General features: G+C 50.5%; 1 protein-coding gene across 1 annotated transcript; it reads left to right on the forward strand.

Annotated features, from left to right (window-relative positions):
- The first annotated feature begins 1,049 nt into the window (after positions 1–1,049).
- CNPY3 (canopy FGF signaling regulator 3) lies at positions 1,050–11,793 on the forward strand. Its single transcript, XM_025381827.1, is given in 8 exon segments — positions 1,050–1,638; positions 7,065–7,188; positions 7,998–8,059; positions 8,123–8,137; positions 8,140–8,258; positions 10,257–10,379; positions 10,630–10,747; positions 11,100–11,793. Coding segments are annotated over 8 exon segments (933 nt in total). The 5' UTR covers positions 1,050–1,490; the 3' UTR covers positions 11,324–11,793.
- The last annotated feature ends 7,604 nt before the right edge of the window (positions 11,794–19,397 follow it).

The following is a 19,397-nucleotide window of genomic DNA, read 5'->3' on the forward strand; positions in this document are numbered from 1 at the left end:
CCCATTTTGGCCTCCCAAAGTGCTGGGATTACAGACATAAGCCAGGGCACCTGGGCTTTTTTTTTCCTCCTTCTTCTTTTTTGAGACAGGGTCTCACCCTGTTGCCCAGACTGGTCTCTAACTCCTGGGCTCAAGTGATCCTCCCGCCTGGGCCTTCCAAAGTGCTAGAATTAAAGGCGTGAGCCATTAAGTGTTCCTCTTTTTTTTTTTTTTTTTTTTTTTTTTTTTTTGAGACGGAGTCTTGCTCTGTCACCCAGGCTGGAGTGCTGTGGCCGGGTCTCAGCTCACTGCAAGCTCCGCCTCCCGGGTTCCCGCCATTCTCCTGCCTCAGCCTCCCGAGTAGCTGGGACTACAGGCGCCCGCCACCTCGCCCGGCTAGTTTTTTTGTATGTGTTTAGTAGAGACAGGGTTTCACCGTGTTAGCCAGGATGGTCTCGATCTCCTGACCTCGTGATCCGCCCGTCTCGGCCTCCCAAAGTGCTGGGATTACAGGCTTGAGCCACCGCGCCCGGCCAAGTGTTCCTCTTAATGACACAGCCGATGGGAGATTTACCGAGTATCTCCTTGTGCCAGGCACCCTGTTGTTGCTGAGGAAGCGGAAGGGAGAGACAATCGTTAATCGGCCAAATTCCTGCCTTCTGAGAGGGCAGAATCAAGAAATAAATAATAGGGCAGTAAAAGGGGCTGGGATTACATACAAAAAGAAAATTAATGCCTGAACTTTTTACAGTCTGCTCGGTAAGTTGTAATTCTATTAACCTATTTGAGCTTCCCAACAACAGGCAAGCTCACACAGCAGCTAGGAGAATCACTTTGTCATACAAATAGAAACAGGCTCAGAGAGGAAGTCATTTGTTCTAGTTCTCACTAGGACAAATCTTGAAGGCTGGGGACAGTCTGAGTCGTCCTGCTCGCACCCTAAGCGCCTACAAGAGTGCCTGGCTATAACAACCACAACACCAATAATAATAACATTTAAAAACAGGTGTTCAGTAAGGACTTGCGGCATTAAGAACCCAGGAGGGAAGTGACGTTCGAAGAGGCGGAGAAAGCCGCGAAGCCGGCCTTCCCCACATCTTCCAGCACCTGCGCGCCTGAATGCGTCCCACTCAGGCCCAGACACAGGCTTCTTCTCCCCGGGTCCTGGTCCTGCATCCTCTCCCAGAGCGTCCGTTAGGGGGTGGGAAAGGACGTTGCCATAGGTCTCTGAGGGCACCATCTGCTCTCTTACTGGCCAAGGCCGTAAAAAGGTAGTCCTCCCATTCGTTAGGGGGCAAACCCCAGAAAGTCTATTGGCTGCGCCGTCCGCGAGCTTTGGTCTGCTTTGAAGGCGGGCTGCGGCTGCGAGAGGCGGGCGGGCGGGAGGCTGGCTGTTGTCGTGGTTACGCGGAGGCACGTGTGCAGCCCCGGAAGCGGCGCGGGGAAGCTGCTCCGCGCGCGGCGCGGGAGTAGGTGCCGCCCGGTCCGTTCGGGTCGGGCCCGGCTGGGCCATGGAGTTGTTGCCTGAGCCCGCGTCGCGCTGTCTTCTGCTTCTTCCCTTGCTGCTGCTGCTTCTGCTGCTGCCTGCCCCAGAGCTGGGCCCGAGCCAGGCCGGAGCTGAGGAGAACGACTGGGTTCGCCTGCCCAGCAAATGCGAAGGTGAGGAGGCGGGGCCCGTGGGGCGTATCCTGCCGGAGGGGTGGGCTCCAGGGGCGGCCCTTGCGGAGCAGCGTCGGGGGCTGCAAGGTTCCGAGCTCTGCAGGGTCTCTTAGTTCCTTGAACGTACTGTGCGCTGGGACGCTGCGGCGGACTGGAGGTCTGGTCCTGGTACCCCTGGAGTTCACACATTGGTAGAAACAAGCAATGATAATTCAGAGTGGGAGATGCCATGATAGGGGAGGTACAGAGCTTCCTTTTAGGGGCCGGGCGAGGAGCATCTGGTCTAGCCTGGAGTGGGGGAGGGGGTGGGCGAAGGCTGTGTGCAGAGGGGAGTCAGAGAGGGCTTCATACAGGAAGCACGAAGAGGCATTAGGAGTTAGCCGGGTGAAGAGAAGTGGAAAGAGAGGGGCTCACTCAGAGGAAACTACAGAGGCAGAGGCCTGCCGGCTGAGAAGCCAAGAACGAGTTTGAGGAACTGAAAAGCTCCAGATGACTCGTCTTGGGGGAAAAGAACCTAAGACTTTCCCGTTTGTGACCTCACTGTAACCCAATCTGTGTAGTTGTCTGTTGCACCCACTAACAGCTCCTCGAAGGCAGGGACTTTGTCTTAGATACGCATTCACACAGTATCCGGTAGGCACTCAATTAATGTTTTGAAAATACAGAAGATTAAGTGGAGTACTGTGGGGGTGTGAGGAGGAGGATCTGGGTCTGAGGGGTCCTTTGGGGGAACAGTAGAGCCTATGGGGAACTTGAAATAAGATTTTAGGAGTATGGAGAAAAGGTGAGTCCCAAGGACGTAGGCGTTGAGGAACTACAGAGAGGGAGCTACCAGCGAGCCAGCTATAAAGGATCTATTTCTTTTTCCTCCCCTCCGTCCATCAGTTTTCTCCTCAGACCTTACAGTCATGCCTGCCTTCCCAGCCCCGTAACCCTAGGGCCCCCAGAAAGTTGGCTGTGAACCTCTCATCTGAATTGAAAGCCTACATCAGGCCAGATGTTCCCTAAACACTGGAAAGTGGGTTTGGGGTAAGTTTGGGACACATAATCCTTCCATTAGAGAGATTAAAAAGCGATGCTTTAGAGATAAGCCGACTTCACTGGTGGGGCACCAAGTATGAGTTCAAGCCTGTGCCTTCCCCCTTTCTTTTCTTTTTTTCTTTCTTTCTTTTTTTTTTTTTTTGAGATGGCGTATCGCTCTGTTACCCAGGCTGGAATGCAGTAGTGTGATCTCGGCTCACTGCAACCTCTGCCTCCCAGGTTCAAACGATTTTCCTGTCTCAGCCTGTCTCAGCCTCCTGAGTAGCTGGGATGCTGAGTAGCTGAGTAGCTGAGATGCCACCATGCGCAGCTAATTTTTGTATTTTTAGTAGAGATGGGGTTTCACCATATTGGCTGGTCTCGAACTCCTGACCTCAAGTGATCAGCCCGCCTTGGGCTCCCAAAGTGCTGGGCTTACAGGCGTGAGCTTCTGCTTCCGGCCGCCCTTTCACTCTTCCTCTAGTCCTAATAACCTTTTTTGTGGGGGGGGGCCGGGGGGATGAGTTTCGCTCTTGTTGCCCAGGCTGGGGTGCAATGGCGCTATCTCGGCTCACCAGATCCTCCGGTGATCTGCCCGCCTCGGCCTCCCAAAGTTTTGGGATTACAGGCATTAGCCAACGCACCCGGCCTTTTTTGTTTTTTGTTTTTTGAGAGGGAGTCTTGATCTGTCGCCCAGGCTGGAGTGCAGTGATGAGATCTAAACTCACTGCAACCTCCGCCTCCTGGGTTCACTCCATTCTCCTGCCGAGTAGCTGGGACTACAGGCACCTGCCACAATGCCTGGCTAATTTTTTTTTTTTTTTTTTTTTTGGGTAGACACAGGGTTTCACCATGTTAGCCAGGATGGTCTCGATCTCCTGACCTCGTGATCCGCCCACTTCGGCTCCAAAGTGCTGGGATTACAGGCATGAGCCACTGCGCCCGGCCTTTTTTTTTTTTTTTTTTGAGATGGGGTCTTGCTCTGTCGCCCAGTCTGGAGTGCAGTGGTGCACCTTGGCTCACTGCAACCTCTGTCTCCGGGTTCAAGGATTCTTCTACCTCAGCCTCCCGAGTAGGTGGGACTACAGGTGTGTGCTACTACTCCCGGCTATTTTTATTAGAGACGGGTTTTCACCATGTTGGCCAGGCTGGTCTTGAATTCCTGACCTCGGGTGATCCGCCCACCTCAGCTTCCCAAAATGCTGGAATTACAGGCTTGAGCCACTGCACCCAGCCCTGCTGATAGCTTTTCAGGGTTTCACTTCCTCTTTGTTTTCTGTCGTCGTCGTCGTCGTCGTCGTCGTCTTCTTCTTCTTCTTCTTCTTCTTCTTCTTCTTCTTCTTATTGAGACGGAGTCTTGCTCTGTTGCCCAGGCTGGAGTGCAGTGGCGCAACCTAGGCTCACTGCAACCTTTGCCTCCAGGATTCAAGCGATTCTCCTCCCTCAACCTCCCGAGTAGCTGGGATTACAGGCACCTGCCATCATGCCCGGGTAATTTTTTTTTTTTTTTTTTTTTTTTTTTGAGACGGAGTGTCCCTCTGTCGCCCAGGCTGGAGTGCAATGAAAAGAGTCTCGCTCTGTCGCCCAGGCTGGAGTGCAGTGGTCGGCTCACTGCAAGCTCCTCCTCCTGAGTTCAGGCTATTCTCCTGCCTCAGCTGGGACTACAGTAGCTGGGACTACAGGCGCCCACCACCACACCTGGCTAATTTTTTTGTATTTTTAGTAGAGATGGGGTTTTACCATGTTAGCCAGGATGGTCTCGATCTCCTGACCTTGTGATCTGCCCGTCTCGGCCTCCCAAAGTGCTGGGATTACAGGCGTGAGCCACCGCACCCAGCCATGCCCGGATAATTTTTGTATTTTTGTAGAGATGGGATTTCACCATGTTGGCAAGGTTGGTCTTGAACACCTGACCTCAGGTGATCCTCCCGCCTCAACCTTCCAAAGTGCTGGGATTACAGGCGTGAGCCACCACACCCGGCCTGTATTCTATCTTCTTCTGATATCAAAGAGCTCATGCTGTCCCTCTTACTATTCTGATAATCTAAGCTCACATTTATTCTCCTTAGGCAACATTCACGTACTCACAGAAGCATAGAGATGCCCAGGATCTTAGAGATCATTCTAGCCTAACCTCATTTAGTAACTGGTGAAGATTAATTGAAAAGGGATTTGCAGTCACAGGATGGCTTGGCAAACTCCAACCATTAGGTTCATCTTAATACTGTATTTGTTTGTATTTATTATTATTACACCTTTGTTATTAAATGCTGACTGTGTCTAGCCCACCAAGCCTGCCTCCTGGCTCAGTAGCCTGAGTGGAACAGGCCCCGGCACAGAGGAAGGAGAACCTGCCCAGAAAAAAAGAGTGGGTGGATGTCAGTGAGGGTCTGGGGTCTGTGCCATGAGTCTCCTCCGAGTCTGGTTCTGGGTGGGATCCCCAGAGGAGGTCTTAAAGAGGTAATGTTTGGGAGAGCTGGAAAGCAAAGTTGTGTTTGATGGGTATAAGAGAGAAAGGATGTTCCAAACCTCCCCTTTCCCCACTCCTGGGGAGGGCGTGGGAGGAGGGACAAGTGGTGCCAGAAAAATGATGCGCCTGTACAGAGTACGGGACAGAAGAGGGGAGGGAGCGCAGACGGTCCTGGATGGAGAGCTGGGGAGGTGGGACATCCCCAATTCATTGCAGATTTGAAGATCACCAGCTTATTACTTGGAATTTTTATGTGTTGCAAATTCTCCAAGCCATCAATGAATTTCACCAAGCAGGCCTCCAGGGGATGTATTTATTCTTGTGGTATTCTACCAGACTGTGCTGTCAGTGTTAAAACTGCTGATGGCATTTACCCTGCAGACTGGTATTCCATTCAGGGGCATCAGAAGATGGTCTCTATCAACAAGATTTATCAAGCATCCAACGTATATCAAGTCACAGGCTAAGGAAATACAGAAAAAAATCTAATACATAATGCACATTTTGGGGACCCTTGTGGTCTTTGTGGAGAGACACATGAAATGACCAAGGGTCCTTAGGGATGGATCCTGCAGAGGCCCAGAGTGAAATCTAGAGCAATTCGCATTAGTGCAGAATGGCTTCCTGGGGGAGAGGCTTATAATGTGAGGTGGGCAGGATGGGCAGAGAAGCCCTTAGAAGGCATTAAGTATTTTCCTAGGGCTTCAGGCACTTCACACCCTCAGTGGTAGCACTGTAGCACTCCTTACACAGTGGTAGTTATTTGTCTACACCTTTATCTGCTCCATTAGACTGAGTATCTGGAAGGGAGGGGACCTTGTTTTCATCTCTGTATCCCCAGGCTGACACATAGGAGTTGCCTAATACCTATTTGAGGAAGGGTAAGAGGAAATGAGGAAATAAATGTGCGGAGACAGTAGGAACAAGAGCTCCCTGGAGGGCATGGAGCAAATTAACTTGGTAGAAATAGAGAGCTGATGTTGGAACACATATGAAATCAAGTAATATAACAACTATAAAAGACGTTTTGGGGACAATTAAGGAAATCTGAATATGAACTACTGGGTGACGTTGGAATTGTTAATTTTCCAAGTGTCATAATTGTTCTTTGGTTATGTAGGAGAAGGTCCTTGCTTTCAGGAGATACGTGATGATATATTTATGGCAAAAGGTCATGTTTGCCATTTACTCTCAAGATGATGTAGCAAAAATAATATATATATTGTTGAGATATTATATATTGGAGACAGAATGTGGCAAACTATTAACAACTGTTGAATACAAGTGGAAGGTATTCATTGTATTCTTTCAGCTTTTCTGTATGTATGCAATTTTAGAAAGTAAAATGATAGGCCCTGGCGTGGTGGCTCATGCCTGTAATCCCAGCACTTTGCAAGGCCGAGGTGGGTGGATCGCTTGAGGTCAGGAGTTCGAGACCAGTCTACCCAACAAGATGAAACCCTGTCTCTACTAAAAGTACAAAATTAGCCGGGCGTGATGGTGCATGCCTGTAATCCCAGCTACTTGGGAGGCTGAGGCAGGAGAATCACTTGAACCCAGGAGCTGAGATGTCACCATTGTACTCTAGCCTGGGCAACAAGAGCAAAACTCCATCTTGAAAAAAAAGGGATACGAAGAACAATTGCTTAAGGGCAGGATTTGCAGTAAGTACATGCTCTTACACAAGAAACAGTAGATAAAATAGAAATCCTAGAGGCATTCCTAGAACTGGGGTTAATCAGAAGTCAACGTGGCATATTAGCATCCAAGATGGAGTTGCTTTAGCCTCCACAGGTTCTAACTCCTTCCTTGCCTTGAGTGTTGATTTTGGTCCTCCAGTCTAGGAAAGGATGCCCACCTGGATCTGTTTTGCTGGGAGCTGGCCTCCCGTTAGACTCATGTGCACTCAGTGGGCTGTGCTACCTCCCTCCCCCAGTGTGTAAATATGTTGCTGTGGAGCTGAAGTCAGCCTTTGAGGAAACCGGCAAGACGAAGGAGGTGATTGGCACGGGCTATGGCATCCTGGACCAGAAGGCCTCTGGAGTCAAATACACCAAGTCGTAAGTGAATGGGGACTCACTGGCCTGGCCTGCATTGCTGCTGGAGGCTTCAGGGGCTTAGAGTTCCCTTCTCCTAACTAGGCAAACCCCCTACAAGGGCATCAGTTGTAACCAAGACCTGAGTTTGCCCACTGGTTTTGTCCCCAACTAATTGGATGACCTGCATAAATCTCTTAACTTCTTTATACTTCAGCAGATTTCTCATCTCTAAAAGCAAGACGGCTGGACTATATCATTGATTCTCAGACGCTTGGATTTCACAGACCATTTCAAGTTTTTTTTGAGATGGAGTTTCACTCTTGTTGCCCAGGCTGGAGTGCAATGGCATGATCTTGGCTCACCGCAACCTCTGCCTCCCAGGTTCAAGAGATTTTCCTGCCTCAGCCTCCCAGGTAGCTGGGATTACAGGCATGTGCCACCACACCCAGCTAATTTTCTGTATTTTTTTAGTAAAGATGGAGTTTCACCATGTTGGTCAGGCTGGTCTCGAACTCAACCTCAGATGATCCGCCTGCCTTGGCCTCCCAAAGTGCTGGGATTACAGGTGTTAGCCACCACACCCGGCCGCAGTGCAATTTTTTAAAAACGTTAGTAATGGGATTACCAACTTTTTTTTTTGCCAAGTATAAATATATTTTTTAAAAACCCAATTCTGTCAGCTGTGATCATCCCTTCAAAGAGAATATTTTACCATCAAAATTTAATATATTTTGCTTTATCAGAAAATCTAAATACTGAATCATTTAGCTTTATAAAAAATTCCTTCCCTTAGAGCTGTTAAAATTTTGTCTCTCTGGTCTGTGTTCCAGCATTTCAGATCCCCCAGATCAGATGACCTATCTTCCTTCCAGCTCTGACTCACTTCCCGTTGGTGAGATGTGCAGGTGTTGGGGCACAGGGCTGGAGGGACAGACCACTAACCCACTGGGGCTAGGAGGGGAACTCAGTTCCTCTCGTCCTGCTATCTTGGCAGGGACTTGCGGTTAATCGAAGTCACTGAGACCATTTGCAAGAGGCTCCTGGATTATAGCCTGCACAAGGAGAGGACCGGCAGCAACCGATTTGCCAAGGTTGGATTTGGGATTGTCCTTCCTCTGCTCTGGGGCCAGGCTGCATGTATCTTAGTGTGTCTGCTGGTGTGAGTGTGATTTGAAGATCACCACCGGGAGCTTCCCTCCTTGCCTCTTCCCATTCTTTGATTGCCGTTTGCCCTCCTCCCCTCCTGAGTGGCCTGACTTTTCAGGCACATACATGAGGATCTAGGCCTGTCCATGAGGGTCCTGCTTCAATCTCAGACACAGGCAGAAATGCTCCACAGTTGCTGCCCCCATGGGAACCTAAAGACACTAGAGAGGGAGAACTCAGCAAGATCCAGGATGTGCAGAAGTGTGGGGGTTTAGGTGAGATATCAGAGGACACCTGGGGTGAGTGACTGCCCAGTCCCATCTCTGGGCCCACACAGCACCTCCCACAACCCCACTGGGGTGCCTGTGTGACATCCCATGTACTCAGTATGTGCATGAGTGCTTCTCTCTCTGGAGAATGAGCTGCTTACAACAAGGCCCATACTGCTTCCTCTCTACATCTTCAGTGCCTGGCACAGGGTAAGATAGTTGCCACCCACATTTTTCTACCTAAGTTTCCTCCTAGCAAAGGATACCATTCATAAACTCCTGGGATACCTAAGGGTATAGTCTCAAGCAGCAGAAATTTGTATGAATTTTGCAGTCTACTCAGTAATAAATCTGTGTTTGCTTTAATAAAAAGTGTTTAAGTATTATTTTTCATAGCCAAAAAAAAGTGAGAAACAATCTAACTCCACCAATAGAGGATTAAATACGTTGATCCGGCCGTTTGGTGGGCTAGTATGCGGCTGGAAGCAAAGAATGGGGAGGCTCTTTAGGAACTGAATTAAATGGATCTTCAAGGTTTTTATTTGTTTTGCAAACAGTCTCACTCTGTTGCCCAAGCTGGAGTGCAGGATCTCAGCTCATTGCAGCCTCCACCTTCCAGATTCAAGCGATTCTCCCACCGCAGCCTCCTGAGTAGTTGGGATTGCAGGCACCCACCACCACGCCCAGCTAATTTGTGTATTTTTAGTAGAGACGGGGTTTCACCATGCTGGCCAGGCAGGTCTCAAACTCTTGACCTCAGGTGATCAGCCCACCTTGGCCTCTCAAAGTGCTGGGATTACAGGCGTGAGTCACCGCGCCCAGCCCTTCAAGGTATAAGTAAAAAGGGCAAGTGCAAAATAGTATGTATGCTACACCACTGCTTGTGTAAAAAGGGGCTGGGGGGAGGATATATTTAGATGTTGGTATTTGTATGAGTTATCTCTGGGAAAAAAGAGGAAATGGATAGTATGTTTTATTTTTGGATAAGACCTAGGTAGCTAACAGAGATAGTTTTCACAGAATAAAGGTCTACCTGCCTTGGCTGTGCCTTTTTCCCGTTGAGAAAAGACACAACCCAGGAAGAATGGAACAGCAGGTCTGGATCTATGGGAGTGTGTCCAGCCATAGTGAGGGGAAAGAGCTAAGACAAACCTATTTCCTGGAAAAGCATGCATAAAGCCAAAAGGCCTGAGGGCAGCCACAGGTCTCTTTGAAAGGATGAGGTGTCCAGAGGCAGGTCAAAGGGTATATGTGCAGGGGTTGTGGGAAGCAGGCCTAAAAGGGGAGAAGGTCAGGTCAAGAATGAGGCCGGGTGCAGTGGCTCACATCTGTGATCCCAGCACTTTGGGAGGCTGAGGCCAGTGGAACACTTGAGGCCAGGAGTTCGAGACCAACATGACAAAACCCCATCTCTACAAAAATTAGCTGGGCATGGAGGCGTGGAGGCTGAGGCAGGAAAATCACTTGAACCTGGGAGGCAGAGGTTGCAGTGAGCTGAGACACTCCAACCTGGGTGACAGAGTGAGACTCCTTCTCAAAAAAAAAAAAAAGGATGAGGATCCTTAGAGGGCATTGGGCATTGGTCTTACAGCTGAGTTCATAGGCACCACTGGGAGAGGAGGGTAGGAGGGAGAGAAAGGAGCTCTGCCTCCCATGTCTGGTCGCTTCTTCCAGGGCATGTCAGAGACCTTTGAGACATTACACAACCTGGTACACAAAGGGGTCAAGGTGGTGATGGACATCCCCTATGAGCTGTGGAACGAGACTTCTGCAGAGGTGGCTGACCTCAAGAAGCAGGTACAGGCCCTTCAGCCCTTGGAAGGGTTGCTATGCTCAGTGAGGGGCCGGTGGGGATTGGGTCTGCTCTGAGGAGGGCCACCCAGGCCAGGGTGGCTTTGGTCAGGTCATTTCACCTCTCTAGCCTCAGTTTCCTTAGGTGAACCACTGCCACTGCCTACCTTGCAGTGGGTTGCAAGGCTTAGCTGAGCTCCTCTAGGAGTGAGTAAGGTGCTGGGGCTTTGCCAACGTGAGGTGTTATGATTAACAGTGCGACGTGCTGGTGGAAGAGTTTGAGGAGGTGATCGAGGACTGGTACAGGAACCACCAGGAGGAAGACCTGACTGAATTCCTCTGCGCCAACCACGTGCTGAAGGGAAAAGACACCAGTGAGTTTGGGAAAGGAAGTTTGCTCTGGATGATTTGTTTGCTCTCCCTCAGGGGTGGTGGGTAGGAGGAGAAACAGAGGGCACCAGAGGGCATTGTAGGATCTCTGCCCTCGGAAGGCTTGCTTGGCAAGACATGGTGGAAGTAAGAGTCACTGAAACCAGGTGCAGAATGATGAGCAGACAAGTCAGATGCCCCCAGAGGGGCCTGGTGGCCACAGCGAGAGGCAGGAGGCAGGGAGGCTGATGTCAAGCACAGTCCCAGTTGCTACTACGGCTCCCTGCTCGTTGCTCCTCACCCAGCACCCCAGCCCTGAGGCACTTCTGTTGAGGGTCTCTCTCCTCCACACCCTAGGTTGCCTGGCAGAGCAGTGGTCCGGCAAGAAGGGAGACACAGCTTCCCTGGGAGGGAAGAAGTCCAAGAAGAAGAGCAGCAGGGCCAAGGCAGCAGGCGGCAGGAGTAGCAGCAGCAAACAAAGGAAGGAGCTGGGTGGCCTCGAGGGAGACCCCAGCCCCGAGGAGGATGAGGGCATCCAGAAGGCATCCCCTCTAACACACAGCCCCCCTGATGAGCTCTGAGCCCACCCAGCATCCTCTGTGCTGAGACCTCTGATTTTGAAGCTGAGGAGTTGGGGGCATGGCTCTGGCAGGCCAGGATGGCCCCGCAGGCTTCAGGCCCTCCTTGCCTTGGCTGTGCCGTCGTCTTCCAAGGAAAGACACAAGCCCCAGGAAGAACTCAAGAGCTGCCATGGATCCTATGCCGGCCTTTCCCCTCCCCAGATGTTTCTCTCCTGACCCGGGGTTCAGGCAGGCCTTGTGGTGTTAGGACTGCAAGGACTCCAGTGTGAACTCAGGAGGGGCAGGTGTCAGAACCGGGCACCAGGACTGGAGCCCTTCCGGAGCCCAAGCTCACCTCACCTCAATCCTCCCCCGCAGGGAACTGAGACTGCAGCCCCCCATGGCTGCTCTCTGCTCATCCCTCCTGTGGACACCTTGCACTCTGCCTGGCCCTCCCCAGGGCCCAAAGAGTAAAAATGTTCTGGTTCTGATTTCTGAGTCCTCTACAGCCCTCGGCGGTGCCCCGGAGCCTCGTGTTCTTTCCTGCCCCTTGACTTCCAGCCCGTCGGGCTGAGGAGTGGGAGGCTAAGCCCACCCACTCTCGGGAGCAGCAAGTGCGGGGAAGGCCCAGGGTTGTCTTGGGGTGAGGGGAGGCATGGGCATGGGATGAGGCCCGGGGCAGTGCACTGACCTTACGCTGCTCCCTTGTGCCCTGGGCGCCTGGCTGGCCTTTTTCCCTCCCTCTGTCCTGCTGCTCCTCTTCCCAAGGCCTCCCATTTGTTGTGTAAAGTGCAGTGTTTGCCCGGCCAGCTCCCGCCCCTGCTCCTACTTCCACCTGACCCTGCCTGTTGGTTTTGAACCTTGTTCTCTGATGACCACACTTGATCACTCTGATGTTCCTAGCTGTCGTACCTGGAGTGCAATTGAGAGGACACCAGGCTCCCAACACCACCTGGTCACACCATGTTCCTCAGGGCTGGGGGAGGAGCAGGGAGGCTGGCCTCTAGGGAGAAGGGGTGGGAAGCTCAGGCACCTCCCAGTTTGTCCTGAAGGCAGGGATCAGGGCAGTTGGTACAGTATTGATGACAGTTGTATGTATTCACAGTGCTTTAACTTTTACCACACTCTTGTGAGGTGTGCTGTTAGCCTCATTGTGTAGAGGAGAAAACAGGCTAGAATCAAGTGATATGCTTGGAGTCAAGGTCCTGCTGTTAAGGAGTGGTATAGCTGGGACGTAGACACTGGTGTTCAGATTGAAAATCCATGGTACTTCACTTGTCACAGCTGCCAGGGTCTCTTCCCCCAACCCCTGGCACTGACAGTGTGAGTCATATCGAACTGGTTTGGTTTCTTGGCCTTAACCTGTCACCACCACCAAGATTCTTTTTTTTTTTGAGACAGAATCTCACTCTGTTGCCCAGGCTGGAGTGCAGTGGTGCGATCTTGGCTCACTTCAGTGTCGGCCCCCTGGGTTCAAGCAATTTTTTGCCTTAGCCTCCCAAGTAGCTGGGATTACAGGCGCCTGCCACCATCCAGGCTAATTTTTTTGTATGTTTAGTAGAGATGGGGTGTCACCATCTTGGCCAGGATAGTCTTGAACTCCTGACCTTGTGATCCACCCACCTCGGCTTCCCAAAGTGTTGGGATTACAGGTGGGAGCCACTGCACCTGGCCTAACCACCACCAAGATTCTTAAAAGGCAAATAGGAAGCAGCTGTGGCTTCTTGGAAGGAAAGAATGACAGCAAGTCGCTATGCTCGCACCAGATGTCCTGTGAGCACCCACACTGCAACTCTACCTCACACTTCCTGGCCGGGCCCAGTGGGTAGGAAGGATACACTGCTGAAGCCTCCCTGCGTCCAGTGCAGTGGCTTTGGGGACCAAACTGGGAGTGAGGGGCCCCCTCATTGCCTGGTCCCAGCCTCTCCCCCTCCATCAGGTTAGGGCAGCCAAGGCCATAGAGTGGAACAGAATGGAATCTTTCTCTCCTTTGGCTATTGAGGATGAAGCCAGGTCCTGAGAAAATGATACTGTCTTGTTCCAGCTTGCACCTCCGTGTCTCCAGGACTGATGTTCCCCTTGATAAAGGGGCTGGTGAGCAGTGAGATTCCATTCTAGATGCAGGTCTTGTCCTGGACTTTGAGCATAGAAGATGGCTGGGGGTGAGGTGGGAGGGCTGGCACCCAGGGCAGGGATCTGTTTGCTGCCCCCCCTGAACTGTCTAGGATTTGGTGGCCAGTCTCTGATTCCCCCATTCTATCACTAACAGCACTTAGGGGCCTGACTTCTGTACCCAGAGCTTCATTGATTTTTGTTTTGTTTTGGGTCTTCTATTTTGAGACAGAGTCTCACTCAGTTGCCCAGGTTGGAGTGCAATATCACAATCTTGGCTCACTGCAACCTCTGCTTCTTGGGTTCAAGTGATTCTCTGCTTCAGCCTCCCAAGTAGCTGGAATTACAGGTGCCCACCACCACACTCAGCTAATTTTTGTATTTTCAGTAGAGACGGGGTTTCGCCATGTTGGCCAGGCTGGTCTCTAACTCCTGACCTCAAGTGATCCACCCTCCTTGACTTCCCAAAGTGCTGGGATTACAGGCATGAACTACTAGGCCTGGCCCTTCCCCCCACCTTTCTTTTTTGGAACAGGGTCTCCCTTTGTCACCCAGGCTGGAGTGCAGTGGCGTGATCATGACTCACTGCAGCCTCAACCTCCCAGGCTCAAGTGATCCTCCTGAATAGTTGGGACCATAGGTATGCATCACTGTACCTGGCTAATTTTAAAATTTTATTTTTTGTATACCAGGTGTGGAGGCTTACACCCGTAATCCCAGCACTTTGGGAGACAAAGGCTGGAGGATCGCTTGAACCCAGGAGTTCAAGACTAACCAAGGCAACATAGTGAGACTATGTCTAAAAAAGAAAAAATTATTTAAATACTTTTTTATTTGTTTGCGACAGAGTCTCACTCCATCACCCAGGCTGGAGTGCACTGGCACAATCTTGGCTCACTGCAACCTCTCCCTCCCGGGTTCAAGTGATTCTGCTGCCTCAGCTTCCGAAGTAGCTGGGATTACAGGCACACACAACCATGCCTGGCTAATTTTTGTATTTTTAACAGAGACGGGGTTTCACCATAATGGCCAGGCTGATCTTGAACTCCTCACCTCAAATGATCCACCCACCTTGGCCTCCCAAAGTGCTAGGATTACAGGTATGAACCACTGTACCCAGCCAATAATTTTTAAAATTTGGGCCAGGCGTGGTGGCTCAAGCCTGTAATCCCAGCACTTTGGGAGGCCGAGACGGGCGGATCACGAGGTCAGGAGATCGAGACCATCCTGGCTAACACGGTGAAACCCCATCTCTACTAAAAAATACAAAAAACTAGCCAGGTGTGGGGCGGGCGCCTGTAGTCCCAGCTACTCGGGAGGCTGAGGCAGGAGAATGGCGTAAACCCGGGAGGCGGAGCTTGCAGTGAGCTGAGATCCGGCCACTGCACTCCAGCCTGGGTGACAAAGCAAGACTCCGTCTCAAAAAAAAAAAAAAAAAAAAAAAAAAAATTGGACAAGGTAAAGATCTAACCCCCGAGCCAGGTGCAGTGGCTCATGGCTATAATCCCAGCACTTTGGGAGGCCAAGGTGGGCGGATCACCTGAGGTCAGGAGTTCGAGACCAGCCTGACCGATATCGAGAAATCCTGTCTCTACTAAAAATACAAAATTACTTGGGCATGGTGGTGCATGCCTGTAATACCAGCTACTTGGGTGGCTGAGACAGGAGAATTGCTTGAACCCGGGAGGTGGAGGTGGCAGTGAGCCAAGATCACACCACTGCACTCCAGCCTGGGTAACAGAGGGACACCCCATCTCAAAAAAATAAATAAATAAAATAACTTTACTGAGGTGTTGGCCGCGTGGCCCAATCCCTGGCCCAAACTTGAGGGCAGGCAGTATTGTCACTGCTTTGCTCTTTGACCTGTGGTAACTGTGTGGTGAGTCCCTTCTCTGCCTCCCAAGGGCCAGGCTTGTTGCACACTCACTAGCTCTTCACCCAGCCCACCCGGCAGCAGCTTATTCTGGCCCTGCCTAGAAAGGCAGAATGCAGGAAACCTGACTTTCCGGGGTTTTTTCTTTCTAGTTTTTTGTTTTTTTTTTTTTTTTTTGGAGTCTGAGTCTGCTCTGTCGCCCAGGCTGGAGTGCAGTGGCTCAATCTCGGCTCACTGTAAGCTCCGCCTCGCAGGTTCACGCCATTCTCCTGCCTCAGCCTCCCGAGTAGCTGGGACTACCGGTGCCTGCCACCACACCTGGATACTTTTTTTTTTTTTTTTTTAAGTACAGATGTGGTTTCACCGTGTTAGGATGGTTTCGATCCCCTGACCTTGGGATCCGCCCGCCTCAGCCTCCCAAAGTGCTAGGATTACAGGCGTGAGCCACCACGCCCAGCTTTTTTTTTTTCCTTCTTCTTCTTCTTTTGAGACAGGGTCACTCTCTGTTGCCTCATGACTCAATGCAACTTCAACCTCCCAGATTCAAGCGATCCTCCCACTTCAGCCTCCCAACTAGCTGGGACTACAGGTACAGAGGTGCACGCTGCCATGTGCAGCTAAGTTTTTCTGGGTTTTTTTCTTTTTATTTTTTTGAGATGGAGTCTCACTCTGTCACCCAGACTGGAGTGCAGTGGCGCAATCTTGGCTCACTGCAACCTCCACCTCCCGGGTTCAAGTAATTCTGTCTCAGCCTCCCAAGTAGCTGGGACTACAGGTGGGTGCGTGCCACCACGCCTGGCTAATTTTTGTATATTTAGTAGAGAGAGGGTTTCACCATATTTGTTAGGCTGGTCTGAAACTCCTGATCTCAGGTGATCCACCTGCCTTGGCCTTCCAAAGTGCTGGGATTACAGGCATGAGCCACCATGCCCAGACTATTTTTCTGTTTTTTGTTTCGTTTTCTTTTTCTTTTTTGTAGAGATGGGGTTTTGCTATGTTGCCTAGGCTGGTCTCACACTCCTGGGCTCAAGCAGTCCTCCCACTTCGGCCTCCAAGGTTTTAGAATTACAGGCGTGCGGCTTTTCTCCCCACCACACAAGCCTTTTCGAACTTGGGTGTTGCCTCCCACTTTCCTATACCCCTTCCCAACCATGGCTTGTTTTTGTTTTGATTCAGAACAGGTAGAAATTAATTTACCTTGGCCGGGCGCGGTGGCTCAAGCCTGTAATCCCAGCACTTTGGGAGGCCGAGACGGGCGGATCACGAGGTCAGGAGATCGAGACCATCCTGGCTAACACGGTGAAACCCCGTCTCTACTAAAAATTACAAAAAAACTAGCCGGGCGAGGTGGCGGGCGCCTGTAGTCCCAGCTACTCGGGAGGCTGAGGCAGGAGAATGGCGGGAACCCGGGAGGCGGAGCTTGCAGTGAGCCGAGATCTGGCCACTGCACTCCAGCCTGGGTGATAGAGCGAGACTCCGCCTCAAAAAAAAACAAAAACAAAAACAAACAAAAAAAAGAAATTAATTTACCTGATATCCAGAAATTCATACAGATGAATTTCTACCTGTTCTGAATCAAAACACAAGCCATGTGCAGTGCATGCCTGTAGTCCCAGCTACTTGGGAGGTGGCTTGAGAGGATCACTTGAGTCCAGGAGTTCCAGTCCAGCCTGAGCAACACAGACCCTCATCTCTAAAAAGCGAATAAAACACCAAAACAACCAGGATGTCTCCCATTCGCATTCCCCTTAAGTGTGGATATACACTGATCACATCACTGCACTCCAGCCTGGGTAATAGACTGAGACCCTGTCTCAAGAAACAAAACGAAACAAAAAACCTGCCTGTAATAAAGTGTGAAATTGTAAAAAGAACCTCTGTTTTTAAAAGTTTTCTATTTGTATAAATGTATAGGGCACAGGTATAATCAGGTAAGGGTACTGCCTGCACTCAACCTGATTTCAGTCCTATCAGAAGCCTCATTAGAACACAATTCTGAACTCAACTCACCTGGACATGATAGTCGCCTAGAACACTTGCTAAACATACAGATGTCTCGGCCTACCTCAGACTTGCTCTGAGAACTGGGAGTCTGCATGCTTAGCAAACATCTCTCACGGTCCTTAAGAAGAGACAGCTAGAACTCACTTCACCAAGATAAACCCAGGGTGTTGTCCTAAGAGGGGAAAAGACTTCAATGAATTTACATTGGGTCAAGGTCTTGTCCTCAGAAACATAAACGACAGAATGGCTCCATCTCTGTTGGAGACTTCCATCAACTAGAACCACGAGGACTGATGGACAGACCACGAGGCCAGTTTTTTCCAGTTCAATGATTAAAAGAACCACAGATGACCGAGCGTGGCGGTTCACGCCTGTAATCCCAGCCCTTTGGGAGCCCAAGGCTGGTGGATCACGAGATCAGGAGTTCGAGACCAGCCTGGCCAATATGGTAAAACCCCATCTCTAAAGTTACAAAAAATTAGCTGGGCATGGTGGCGCATGCCTGTAATCCCAACTACTCAGGAGACTGAGGCAGAAGAATGACTCAAACCTGGGAGGCGGAGGTTGCAGTGAACCGAGATCATGCCATTGCACTCCAGCCTGGGCAACAGGCAAAACTCTGGAAAAAAAAAAAAAAAAAAACAGGCTCAGATAGTAAAATCTCAGGAGTGCTGCATCAGGGCTTCCGTATTCATTTGAAAGGGCAGGTCCTAGGAGGCAGGGTCCTCTCCTTACTTAGAGACTGCTAGGTGGCATTTCCATAGATCTTTCTTTATGCAAGTTAGGAAAAGATGCTCTTCACAACTTCAGCTTCCATCTGTCAGAAAATTGTTTTGCCGGGTGTGGGAGCTCACACTTGTAATCCCATCTCTTTGGGAGGTTGAGGCGGGTGGATCACCCGAGGTCAGGAGTTCAAGACCAACCTGGCCAACTTGGTAAAACCCCCATCTCTACTAAAATACAAAAATTAGCCTGGTGTGTTGGCGTGCATCCGTAATCCCAGCTACTTGGGAGGCTGAGGCAGGGGAATTGCTTGAACCTCCTGCCACTGCATTCCAGCCTGGGTGACAGTAAGACTCCGTCTACAAAAAAAAAAAAGAGAGAGAAAATTGTTTTAATTATATTTGTTAGAATAAGACACTTGACTGAATGCCTGCCAGAAAATTATCTCATAAATCTGCAAACCATGAGGTTTGTCCTGTGAATGGGAGCCCCACACTCCCCTCTAGTGTGGAGACTTATGCTGTCCAGATGTTGACTGCAGCCCTACATCACTATAGTTCCAAGTATGAACAAAATTCCCCTTATTTTTTGATCTTGAAAGAAAAGCGCATTTTTTTTTTTTTCTTTTTTGAGACAGAGTCTCGCTCTCCCAGGCTGGACTGCAGTGGCCGGATCGCAGCTCACTGCAAGCTCTGCCTCCCGGGTTTACGCCATTCTCCTGCCTCAGCCTCCCGAGTACCTGGGACTACAGGCGCCCGCCACCTCACCCGGCTAGTTTTTTGTATTTTTTAGTAGAGATGGGGTTTCACTGTGTTAGACAGGATGGTCTCGATCTCCTGACCTCATGATCCACCTGCCTCAGCCTCCCAAAGTGCTGGGATTACAGGCATGAGCCACCGCACCCGGCCTCTATAGCTTTAATGTAAGATTACACTATATAATACGCGTACAAGGTATGTGTTACTGGCCGGGCGTGGTAGCTCACCCCTGTAATCCCAGTACTTTGGGAGGCTGAGGCGGGCAGATCACCTGAGGTCAGGAGTTCAAGACCAGCCTGGCCAACATGGTGAAACCCCGTCTCTACTGAAAATACAAAAATTAGCCTATGTGGTGATGCACGCCTGTAATCCCAGCTACTTGGGAGGCTGAGGCAGGAGAATTGCTTTAACCCGGGAGGCAGAGGCTGCAGTAAGCCAAGATCATGCCACTGCACTCCAGCCTGGGCAACAGAGTGAGACTTTGTCTGTCTCTCAAAAAAAAAGATATGTATTATCGATTTTATGTTATAGGTAAGGGTTCTGGTCCATGGTAGGTTCTTAGTAGTTGAATTTTTGGGGAGTCAAAAGTTATATATCGGGGCCGGGCACAGTGGGTCATGCCTGT

The sequence above is a fragment of the Theropithecus gelada genome, chromosome 4, assembly GCF_003255815.1.
Source record: "Theropithecus gelada isolate Dixy chromosome 4, Tgel_1.0, whole genome shotgun sequence".
Lineage (NCBI taxonomy): Eukaryota > Metazoa > Chordata > Mammalia > Primates > Cercopithecidae > Theropithecus > Theropithecus gelada.